Source organism: Sphaerodactylus townsendi, linkage group LG07, assembly GCF_021028975.2.
Source record: "Sphaerodactylus townsendi isolate TG3544 linkage group LG07, MPM_Stown_v2.3, whole genome shotgun sequence".
Taxonomy (NCBI): Eukaryota; Metazoa; Chordata; class Lepidosauria; order Squamata; family Sphaerodactylidae; genus Sphaerodactylus; species Sphaerodactylus townsendi.
In genome coordinates, this window is record NC_059431.1 from 60,891,141 (window position 1) to 60,904,163 (window position 13,023).

Here is a 13,023-nt window from a genome sequence, read left to right on the forward strand (position 1 = left end):
AAGCTGGTCCAAGTGTTATTTGTTTGTTACAGTTTTCAGCATTAAACAATATGTTTATTCACCAAAAAATGTGATTTTGGTATGTTTTTTGGAGTACCTAGAATGGATTAATTGGATTTAAATTGATTCCTATGGAAAAGTTTGCCTCGGTTTTCATCAGTTTTGGTTTTCATTGATTCTTTTCAGATGGATTACCAACGAAAACCGAGGTTCCACTGTACTTACTAATTTCTTTTATGCCTACTGATTCATGTTTATATGTCTGTTGTTTTAATTCTCATTCTCAGACAACAACTGTCTCCTAAAACAGCCCACAGTAATGGAAATTCCAAATTAATATAAAAATAAAGTAACTAATGCTCTCAGGTGAAAATGGGAGTGATACAGGTAAACAATGTTTAAAGACATGCTCCAGACCTAAAGCTTAATATAAAAGATGACTAAAAGTCTTGGGAAGAAAAAGACAAAGGATAGAGAATAGGTTTGACAATGCAGAGTGAACAAGTGATTTTTTAAAATGTGTTTTTATATCTATTTAGGGTCAGGCTACTCTTCCATTTAAGTGTTTTGATACAGAGATGGTGCAACCTTGTTTCAGAAGTTCTAACTGTGACTGGACTTTTGTAATTTTGAGAAAGAAAGTCGGAACTGTCACAAAATGACTGGCATAGAGAACAAAACCAATTTCAAAATGAGGGAGGTGAATCATTTCTGTTTCAGGGAAGAGATGCTGTCTGCTTTTAGTTTCCAGAAAAATGAACCTTGATTACTTACTGTGAAGGTTCCTTCTGCTCTGAGGAACAGAGAGCATCTTTAAATGTGGGTTATTCCTACTGGTCCTTTCTCTCCTGCTGTTTTCTCTGATGTGGTGACTGTCCTTTGGTACTTGTTGCTGTTTATTTCTTAGACTTTTCCCTGTATAGCCTGGGTGGCCAAGATGCCCTTCCCTCCTCAGAACAGAAGGAACCTTCACAGTAAGTAATCAAGGTTTATTCTCACTCTGAGGGGGAGGGCATCTTCAAATGTGGGACATCCAAAAGAAGCATTCTTTTGTATGGGTTGGGAGTTTGTATGCAACTACAACATATTGTAACACCCTCCTTCTGAATTCTGCATTGCTCAGGGATGGTATTCATCTTGAAATATCTTACTAATGTGGACATCAAAGACCATGTGGTGGTATGGCAAATCTCTTCTACTGACATTTGTCTGTCTAGGGCAGGGGTAGGGAACCTGCGGCTCTCCAGATGTTCAGGAACTACAATTCCCATCAGCCTCTGTCAGCATGGCCAATTGGCCATGCTGGTAGGGAGGCTGGATAGGTAGTTCAGGCTGGAAAGAAACAGTTCCTAGTCTAGGGCTTGAATAGTTAGTGGGCAGCATTTCTTACTGACTGTGCTGTTATGCCTGTTGGGACTTGTAGAAGAAGAGTTTGGATTTATATCCCCCCTTTCTCTCCTGTAGGAGACTCAAAGGGACTTACAATGCCCTTCCCCCCTCACAACAAACACCCTGTGAGGTGGGTGGGGCTGAGAGAGCTCTGAAAAGCTGTGACTAGCCCAAGGTCACCCAGCTGGCGTGTGTGGGAGTACACAGGCTAATCTGAATTCCCCAGATAAGCCTCCACAGATCAAGTGGCAGAGCGGGGATGCATACCTGGTTCCTCCAGATGAGAATGCACCTGCTCTTAACCACTACGCCACAGGTTGTAGATTGTTGAATCAGTATACTTGAACTATGCATTGTTTTATCATGTAGCTAATGGATGTCCTGGACTGCTTTTTGTCTCTATTGGGTGCTGTGATGGAGATAACAGGGAGTCTGATGTCCTTATTGAGAATGTGTGTTTAATGTATATCCTTAGGGCCCTGTGTAGATCTAGGGTGTGCCAAGATTTTTACTGAGGGTGTTCTGGTTTGGGGTAAAAGAAGGGAAGTGGATTTCTTGCTCCTTGTGGAATTTTGAGTTGAGCTTTGGCATGAAAGTCAGGTCTGGTCTTAGGACCAGTATATCCTTCTGAAAAACACAAAAACGCTGCCTGGCCAAAAGGGTTCCCAGCTCTGATACCATCACAGTCAGAAAAAATACCTTCATCCTCAGCCACTTCAAAGGGACTTGTCTTAAGGACCCCTAATGTCTCTTCGGACTGTATCATTCTCCTTTTCGACTGGAGCTTTTGTTAGCGCTGACAGGACATGTAGCATCCAGGACGAAAACCTGTGAACTGTGGGAAGTGTGATCTGTGCTTAATAGGAGTAGGATAGGATAGGTCTTTTCTTCTTCTTTTTTAACAGGTAAGATTAGATGTAAAATGAAATAAGTATGAGAAGAGGAAAAAAGAAGAAGGTAAGTGAAAGAGAAAGATTAGAGGCTGAAGACAGCCCGCACTAAGCTGCTTTCCCTATGTGAGGCAGGAAACAAAATTGACTAGTAACAGCCCAACGGGGGATAAAAAGCAGAAGCTTAGTCCTGTCTCCCTAAGCAACCACTGGGAATAAACCACATGTGAGGATACTCTCCCATTCAAAGGCCCTTTCCGCACAGGCCAAATACAGCGTCCCAGGGATGCTAAACACAGCATCCCTGGGAGACTGTTTGCATGGCCGGCGCTGCTGCATTGCAACAGCGCCAGTCTCGCAACTCCTGAGCAGCGCAAAGCTGCTGTTTCTGAACCTTGCTCCCTGAGCGAGGTTTTTTGGAAACAGCGGCTTCCAAACACTGCCGTGCAAATGGCAGTGGCTGGAAGGCACCATTTCCCCCCTTTCCCGAACATCTTACGTCCCTCTGGCCTTCCGACGCGTCGCACAGGCCAGGGGACACGCCCCCTGCCCTGCAACTCCAGAGCTGATGCACAGGGCAGGAGGGCGGGGTCCCCTGGCCTGTGCGACACGCTGGAAGGCCGGAGGGAAAGTAAGGCTGCGCCATCTTCCCCACCCCAACCGGGACCTTCCGTGCGGACCTTCCATAGTTTACGGCGACACACCCCCGCAGCATGGCCGTGCGGAAACGGCCAAAGTGAGTATAAGAAGGTATTTTCAAAGCCCAAAGATATAAGAAACGCTGTTCTGACAATCCATGGCCTTTTTAGAATTCAATACACAGAACTACCTTAGTCTATTAATACAATTCTATAAAAACAGAAACAATTTTGTGACCTACCAGCTAGCAAAGCTGATTTATATGTACACAAACAGCAACTGTCTTAGTTAAGAAAACTTTTTAAACTATCTTACTGAACAAGTGGCATAGCACCCACAGGGAGGGGGGGCATGACGCCCCGGGTGAAGCAGTGATGGAGGTGTGGCCATGCCATTGAGGGGGCATGGCGTTCTAGGTTGGGGGAAACCGCAGCAGGGGCGCAGGGGGTGTGCGCGCGGCTTGGGAGTGGTTTCCCCTTGCTCCGCCCCTGGACTGAATAGCGTGGATAACATGCAACTGTTTTATTGTCATATTCATCTAATTTTGTTACTAGAGTTTAAGTACAAAAAATCTGGGAGTCTTGACAACATACATAATCCATTCATGCAAGTGACCATCTCTTATATCTCAGTCTTAACCATGTCAACTTTGGTTATCATTCTCAAATAAGACTGTAGCCTTACATACACTGGATGTTACACTATGAGCCAATTTTATCTTAAAGCCACAGAACACCAAATGTAATTATTCTTGTCACCTTCAAGAAAAGAACACATGCAGTGAAGTGTGACAGGTAGCTGCTGTCTTAAAAGAGAATACTAGTGACCTTGACAAAAAAGAGTCTCAAAGCACATTTCTACTCAATGCTAGACCACCATATATTTCTTTTTAAAAGTCATGTAAAAAAATCACTGCACACAATATTACTGTTATTTTTAGCAGGGTTTTTCTGCTTCTATATAGCTGTAAACCAAAGACTGGCTATTATTTTTATAATTCTCTCTTTTTCCCTTTGCTTAATGAATTCTTAATTAATCCATCCCATCAAAATGGTCATAATGATGAAAGAGATACCTTATAAATTGCTGAAAGTGGAAAAGATTATAAAGACCTAACAGATGTTTTAAAGAAAAATATTTACTTTAAATGGGAAATCCCAGAAAGCTTATCTTTCCAATTTAAAAGTACAGAAAGGAGGATTTGAGATGTGCAGGGGGCCAAAGGCTTTCTGTACAAACAAACAAACAAACAAACAAACAAACAAACAAACAAACAAACAAACAAACAAACAAAAAGAATTACATTAGAGGTATTAGAAATTTGAAGTAACTTCCTATTTATGGCAATGCTTAAGAAATTGAATTTTGTCTCTTGGAATATTAATGGGTTAAACAGACTGAAAAAAGGAGAGAAATGTTTTTGGTTATTTATATAAGAGAAATTTTCAAATAATTTGATTTCAAGAAACATACAATATGATGAAAGTCAGTAATTAGGTATGGAAATTAGGAATGGAATTTATCTCTGCAAAGAAGGATAAAAATGTGGGGTGGTTATTTATGATAAAAGAATGGCTGAAATCTATTTTGTTATATTCTGATCCAAATGGATGTTTTTGTTGGTAGAGACTGAGTTTAGTGAGAAGAAGGTGCTAGTGATTGGGGTGTATGCCCCAAATCAGAGGAAAGGTTCTTTCTAAAAACATTTGTTGAATAAAGTTTTTGAGTGGTCTTACATCAGCATTGTTTTGGTTGGAGATATGAATGGGGTAACTGAGTCAAAGTTGGATAAGTTGGGTGGAGGAAATATATTTAGTGACAGTGACTAAGGGAAATTACCTAATGAGTAAGTAGACAACTTAGAGGTAAGAGTCATATGGAGAGGCAGGAACAGATTAGTGAAAGATTTTCCTTTGCTTTCAGAGAAACATAAATCATGGTATAGATTAGATATGATTTGGGCCACAAAAGATACAATGGTAGACATAATTAAATCTGAGTTTCTATCCAGCTCTCTCTCTGATTATAGACCAGTTACAATGGTAATACAAACTAAGAATAAAAAAGAAGAGTTTAGGTGGAAATTGAATTATTTTTGTCTTATTGGATGATATTGTTGTTAAAGACTGAAGATTGAAGATGGAGGAATTCTTCAAAATTAACACTCAAGAAGGTAATGAATGGAAATTAGTTTGGGATACTTTTAAAGCTTATATAAGGAAAATTCTTATAGCCCATAATGGTAGAATTAAAAAAAAAATACCAAAAGACAAAAAAGTTAAATAGGGAAATAAGTAATAAAGAAAAGAAAGTGACTGAAAATTCTGAAGATTAGAATATTATGAAACAATTAAAACTCTTAGAACAACAGTTATTGATAACTGAGGAAATGGGGAAACAAATGGCAACAAACCTAGTAGATGGCTAGCTTGGAAATTAAGGAAAAATTATCAGAGTAAATGGATCTCAAAAGTAGATGACAAGACAAAGGGAAAATAAAGGAAAAGTTTTATAAATTCTATTCCAAATTATCAGAAGAATGTGTTATGGACAAAGAATTTGGAGAGAATTATTTTGATGGATGTAATATTCCTTTGATAAATGAAGACCAAAAAGAGAGTCTAAACATTCCTATAAAAGAAGAGGAAATTTTAGAGGCAATAACAAATTTAAAATCCCATAATGCCCCTGTAAGCAAGAGTTAATAGGTCCTTTAAACAACCTGTTTAATGGAATAAGATTCCAGAATCTTGGAAACAAGCAAATATAACAATGATCCCAAAAACAGAAAAAGAAAAAATAGAGGTCTACAACTTTAGACCTATAGCATTGTGGAATATTGATTACAAATTATTTGCTAGTATACTATCTAATCAATTTAAGAAAGTCTTAATGCATACATGATCATCAGATTGGATTTCTCCCAGGAAGATACATTAAAGATGTGAGGATTATTAATAATGTGTTAGAATATTTTGAACAGAAACCCAATAAACAATTAGCCTTGATATTTTTAGATATGGAGAAAGCTTTCAATAGCTTGGATGGGGTGTCTTATTAGAAGTGTTAAAGAGGAGGGGTTGTGGAGAAAGGTTTATTAATTAGATTAAGGAAATTTACAGAGAACCATGGGCTAGAACTGATATTAATGGGGATCTCATAACCCAATGTATGATTAAAATGGGGACTAGAAAAGGGTGTCCTCACTCACCCTTACTCTTTATAGTAGCTTTTGAAATGTTTAACCAAAAATATCTAGGAATAACTAAACTATTGAAGAGTGAAAATTAAACAAAAAATCTTCAAACGTAGAGAGCCTATGCTGATGATCTAATTTTGATTTTGGAAGACTCAATTAATTCTGTCACATATGTAAAAGACAATTTGGAGAGTTTTGGAAACGTTTTAGGTTTGAATGTTAACAGAGAAAAATGCAAAATATTAGTGAAAAATATAAATGACCCCCCCGCCCCAGCAATGAATGGAACTTTCAGATTACAGCTCAAGAATGGTTTTGATAAAGATAAGAAATCTTTCAACATTGCAGCAGACACAGATGTATCAGAGAATCAATTATTGAAGATGGCTTCATACTGGATAAAAAAGATGTATAAAGTTTGCCTAGCTTTAGATATGGAGAAGGAGAATGTAAACGATTATATGATTAGTTGGGCAAGAAACATGGGACATAATATTGTGATAGACACCTGGAAAAAATTTATGGGCCATAGATTTAAGTTTCACTAAGAGTGACTATATTAAAGAATTATTATAAGATGTTTTTATTGCTGGTACATAATACCTCACAAGTTGGCTAAGATGAAAAACTGTTCTAACAGGTGTTGGAAATGCAGAGAAGAAATAAGTACTCTATTTCATCAATGGTGGACATGCAGGAAGGCTAGAGCTTAATGGCAATACAGCTATAAAGAAATATCAAAGATTTTAAATTATAAGATGAAGTCTAAAATGTATTTGCCAGGAATTTTAAGTGTAAAGATACTTATCTACTGTTGCAAGAATAATTTGGGTCAAGAATGGAAAACTTCGAAGATTCCAATGGTGCAAAGAATGGCTAATTACTGTCATGGAGTTTGTAAGATTGGCTAAACTGACAGGTTACATTTTATGCAAGTCTGATATGGAATTCAAATTAGAGTGGAAACAATTTGTAGATTATATGGTATGAGATTATAAGAATGATAATATTGTAGTTAACTGTATAATGTTATAAATAGTTCTAAATATAATGTTATAGATAATTATATAGCATTGAAGAAAGTTGGTGAAGGTAACTGGAAGTAGAGTTTAATGTTAATTTTTATTGCTGTTTTTCTGATTAGTAATGTTGGATACTGCTATCGTCATATAATATATCTCACATCAGTTATATTGCAACTGTAAGGATTATCTGGAAAAGTAATCTGACATGCTCCAGTTGATCACACAGAGATCCATCCCTATTTTTAGTAATCAAGCTCTCAGAGAGAAGATCTATAACGGGAGCATCTACCAAAGAAACCTGTAAGAGATCCCTAGCATGGTTAGGCAAAGAATGCTATCCCTCCCTCCCCCTCCCTTGCATGCCACCCCTCCCTCCCTCCCTCCCTCCCCTCCCACCCCTTCCCTTGCATGCCACCTCTTGCCCTCCCTCCACTAGGGTGGGTGGGCAATGTCCAGATGCCGGGCCCCCTCCCACTCCTCCCTTGCATGCCACCCCTCCCCCCTCCCCTTCCTCCGCTAGGGTGGGTAGGCCATGTCCATGTCCAACTAGAGCTATAGCAAGAAACATCTCTGTAAGAAAAACAAAATTGGCCTATCCGCACGGGTCAGATAGACCAGCGTGCGGCCAGTAAAAATGGTGTGGGGCCAGTAAAATCGCTGCTGGAGTACAGCGGCAGCGGTACATTGCCCCACAATGGCGTCTTTCAGACTTACTCAATGAGCAAGTTTTTTTAAAAAATGCTGGCGTCCACCCGGTGCCAAGCAAATGGCACCGGGTGGATGCCTGCGTTTTCCCAATACCAGTGCAGATCCCTCTTACCTTGTCCCCGGGCCGCCGCCGCTCTGGAGAAGCTAGGGGACATGCCTCCTGGCCTCCGGCATTGGAGGCATTGCCATGGCCACGGGGGCATGTCCCCTGGCCTCTTCAGTGCAATGATGGCCAGGAGACAAGAGGGATCTTGCCGGCACGCCCATGCGAACACGCCCCCGCAGGCCACTGGGGCACCAGGTCCGTTTGCAGGGCACCGTTTGAATGGTTCTGGGGGGGGTGCACTGGCAGCAAATATGCCGGTGCACCCCCATTTACGAGGCGCCCTTGTTTGCTAAACCTGGGTTCTGTTTACCAGAGAGTTTGCCTATTCCTTTCACTTGGTTCTTAATGAATTCTTAGAACAGCACCACTTTTTTCCCACACAATGTATTCTGGAAGGTTTTTCAGACACTTCCCTTTGGCTGTTTCTGCACAGGCAAGCAAGCAGAGGTGCACCAACATAGTTGCAGTCAGTGCAACCTCCAGGGCCGTTCACACATCATTCTGCAAATTGCCGTTGGGCTGCCTTCACATGGGGCATGCCGCTTTTTCGTCATCTTACCTGCTCTCGGCTGCCGTTGCTGTAGAGAGGCCATGGAACACGCCCCCATAGCCATGGCAATGCCTCCAAGGACGGAGGTCAGGAGATGTGACCCCTGGCCTCTCTACAGTGACGGCAGCCAAGAGGAGGTAAGAGGGAGGGAAAAGTGGCATGGAGAAAATGCCACCTTCCACCTGATGCCGTTTGCTAGCCACTGGGTGGAAGTCACTGCTTTTTAAAAAACTCGCTATGCAAACAGAGCCCCAGGGACAGTGTTTTTACCGTCCCTAGGGCACTGTTTTCTTCCCCTTGCAGAAACAGCCTATTCTACCCTCAGAGAAGGGGGCAATGAGTTGACTAAAAGGAGGAATTGAGATACAAAATAAAGAAATGAGAAGTACATATAAAAAGCTGGAAACAGAAACATTAGATTTCTTGTGCTGAGTTGTAGAGGTCTTTAAAGGCTGTTCTCCTTAATGAGGCAGAAACTTAGGAAAGTGGGTGACTCTGCCCAGGAGACAAGAAGTATGGAAAACTTTCTGGTCCTGTTTCCTTGATGAATAGGAATTACTCACGTTACAATTCCCTTCCCCTCTCAGAGAGGGTCTGTTGTTCACACCTAGAATTTTGCTTTTTAAAAACATCTTTATTAATATGCAATTTAAAAATATAGTGTCAAAACTCAGAATTTTGAATATAAATGTTCAGTAAATCTGGTGATAACACAGGACCAGAAGCAAAACTTTCACTACAGTTTCCAGTACAATATACAAGTCTCTTGGATGGCATATGAAAATAGGCTTTTTTAAGGCCTTAAGAAGATTAGGTGAGAAAGACCTATAAGTCTTCAGTGGACTACTAGAGAAAATTCTCATCTTGTAGTACTGTTATCATAGCACCTTTTAAAAATAATTATTTTTAAAATAATTTTGATTGTGATTCTGTTATTCTAGGTTTATTGGTATTTTTATTGTATATTTTTGTTGGGAATCTCCATGCTTGGAAATATTACCAGCTACAGACTACATACTATATGCTACACACTAGAATCCAATTTATTATTTAATTTTAACATGTCAGTTAAGAAATAATATTTGTTGGGTAAAGGTAGGGAAAATCTTCACATGCATCAGCCTGATATAGATACAATACTTGTTCTATGAAAATCATGGTTTCCAAGATAAGTGTTAGCCACAAATGCATCCCATATGCGTACACATAAACCATGATACTTACATCCCAATTCTAAAAGAGCAATAATGTGGAGGAAAGTTCTTATGAAAACAGGATTTACTTTCAAGTGATGAGTTTTGGAAAGAGGCAGTTTTCCTTATAGAGTAAACAGTTAAATAGCTACATCTGATAAATTTCTTCAATTAAACAGGAACTAAGTTATGCATCTTCCATTTCCTTTGTTCAGTGTCAAAAATTCCTATTCAATGATTTATCACTATTAGGGAATGTTAATACTTTTCAACAAGCTTTATGACATTCATGATACAAATAACTAAAAACCGCTATGAAGGTTGAGTATTATTTAAACCTTGCTTATACCACACAAATGCTGCAGAGCGGTACATATTCTAACTATGCAAGTGACGAACAGTGTATGTAAACACATGTGTGTCTGTTCTCACATTTAGAATGTGTTTTTTCTCAATAGAGCGAAGAGGGAGTAAAGGAACACTGAAGCGAGCAATCCTCTTTTTTGATAGATTAAAATCCTCTGAATAGGACATGGAAAAAGACATTCTTTCTAGTACAGAGGCACATTATTAAAAAACCCACACGGTATTAATTCAGTGGGGGTTCTTAATTCAGTGGGGTCAAAAGTTTAGTTTACTCAGCAAGAATAACACCATTAAAAGCTACTGCTTTTTCATGTCACTACAATACACACTTGTACATTCCAACTCTGGTTAATGCAGGCCAGCGAAATGAACATTAAAGATAATATAGATAGTTCTCTCAGCCAGTATGATTTTCTACAAAAATTATTCATGCTTTAAAAACAATCTAAAAGGAGCAATCTATCTTACAAATCTGTTGAAGAAATGTGTTGGAGGAAAGATGAATGGATGGTTGAGAGAATATAAAAAAAAGTAAATCAGTCTTTACATTGATTATCAAGCAATGTACTTGGGTGATGTATGTTACTTAACAGAAGTTAATACTGAACAGAAAATAATAACTAATCAAGAACATGCCCCCAAAGTACATATCCCAAAAACCATGCTATGGGATCATATAATATTAGGGGAAATTTTTCCTATAAATCTGGGGAATGTCCCAGCTTTGTTGAGAAATCTGGAAACTGTTGTGCAAATGGGTGAAATACATTAGAATACCCATCAGTTATTGTATTTTGGCACACTTTTGAAATGAACTTTCTTGATGCAAATATTATCAAGTTTACTGGAGAAAACAACTATAATAATCCAGTATTTATTAGAATTCAGAACCTTCATCATGAGCATCAGTGAAGCAGATAGAACAATTACGTCATTTATAGCAGGAAGGTCAAACCTAAAATTTGTCTTTATTTTAACAACAGCCAGCATCCTTCAAACTCATTTCCTTTAAAGCTTTTCAGGAAATAACTAATCAACATTCTGCTAGCTGCTCCTTATTTTAATGGGATCTGTCACATACAAAACATCTCCACAGATTCAGGAGCAACTATCACACAACTCCTAAGTTAACTGGAACAAAATGTTGATCCCTGAAATCAGTTTTCATCAAAGAGCTTTATCTCTATAATAAGAAGATAAACACAAGGCCACAGCATTCTCACCACAAAACAGGATCTGCCTATGTATATCATGGGAATAAACACACCAAAACCCAGCAGTTGTAGATTTGAATATAGTGCTAGAATTTCACCACAATAAAACATCTTCATAGATCTCATGAACACATATGAAATAACCTTATACCAAAGAAGACTACTAGTTCATCTAGCTCAGTAGTGTATATCTATCAGGCAGCTGCTTTCAAGAGGGTCTGAAGCCAGGAAAGTTTCCCCTCTCTAACACCAGCTACCTGAAATCCTGTTCTGATGATGCCAGGGATTGAACTTGGATTTCCTGCATGCAAATCACATGCGCCATCACTGAACCAACGTGAATTCTAAAGGTATAATTTCCTTATTCCCCCAGGAAAAGACTAGACAATGATTCAAACCAGCACTGAGTTCCCAAGCACTACCAAAAATTCTTTCTCTAATTTTGCTGTTCTATGGATAATTTTATTTTTAAACACAGATCTTAAATATTTGGACACAATTAATCCTTATACAAATGCATAATTAAGTCCATGTTTATAATCTGAAACATATAAACTGATATATTTTTCGAAGACACCTGACTTGAGCAGGGTCCAAGGTCTGGTTATAACAGCAAGTGTGTCCTCTTATATGCAAAATAAGCAAATGGAAACAAAATAGACTTACCTTCTTCAGTTTCATGCCAAACAATCCCTTCCAAATTCACACTGGTTCCAGGTTCACAAGGTCCAAGGCATTCAGGTTCTGTTACTATTCCAACATCACAAGTATTTACACCCACTGAACGAGTCCGTACCAAAAGTTGTTCAACTGGGGTTGCAATGTTAGATGAAGATGGGGAAAAGTAGGCAGGCAGAATCTGAGGCGTGATACTACTAGAAATAGGAGGTGGTGGAGCAGGCACTGTAAAGAGGGGGTCAACCTAAAAGAAAAAAAGAAAGAACCTGTTACATTAAAAATAGGGGTAGACAGAAGGCATGTAGATATACACCCATCTGTAGCCATCCATAATATTAATATTATTTTGTTCTGAAAATCACCCCACTTGAAAACAACGAAGTTTTGTCACAATATAATAAAAGTCACAAGTCACACTGTTAATCTTATCAAACATATGTGGTTGTACAGTAAATCTTAGTCTACGTGTCATTATTTCTAAACAAGACCACCTTATTTCTGTGTCACTGGTTTTAGTAGTACATAAAGGAATTATACTTTTAAGGTCAACAACAGTAAGAACTACTAAGACATTTTAGTAACACCTCTTTAGTTTTACATTCCATTTGCTCATGCTCATATGTACTCCAAATTTTTCAGAAACTTAGTAGCGATAACAAAATGCCAATTCCCAGCCAAAGCAGTGCACTAATAGTCTGTATTCCCCCAATCCTTAACATTTACAAAGGGAAAATAATTGCTTAAATATTGTATGGAGCAGAAATCTGGGTTATGAGATCGAGCCTAATTGTGCAATTAGAAACATTTCAAAACAAATTCCTCAGGAAAATTCTTGGTCTGCCACAATCCACTCCAGCCCCTGTGTTGTGTTTGGAGACGGCGGTACTAGCTATCAAGAATTCAGACAGTTGGTATACTATAAAAGGTTGGCTGGATTACCCAAAGAATACTTGGCCAAACTCTGTCTAGGGTTTAGAACACACTCTAAATCCTGGTTAACCCATTTTAATGCTTTAATTAACATCTACGAGGTTCCATCTCTGGAATCTATCTTGATATGGGAGCC

At 38.8% G+C, this 13,023-nt stretch overlaps 1 protein-coding gene across 7 annotated transcripts in view; it reads right to left on the reverse strand.

The window, feature by feature from the left end:
* The window catches only part of ZNF608 (zinc finger protein 608), a 201,997-nt gene that overhangs the window by 90,318 nt on the left and 98,656 nt on the right, over positions 1–13,023 (reverse strand). For all 7 annotated transcript variants that reach the window (XM_048502773.1, XM_048502770.1, XM_048502772.1 and 4 more), the window contains exon 3: positions 11,946–12,201. In XM_048502773.1, coding sequence (XP_048358730.1) covers positions 11,946–12,201 — 256 coding nt within the window. The remainder of the gene's footprint in view (positions 1–11,945; positions 12,202–13,023) is intronic.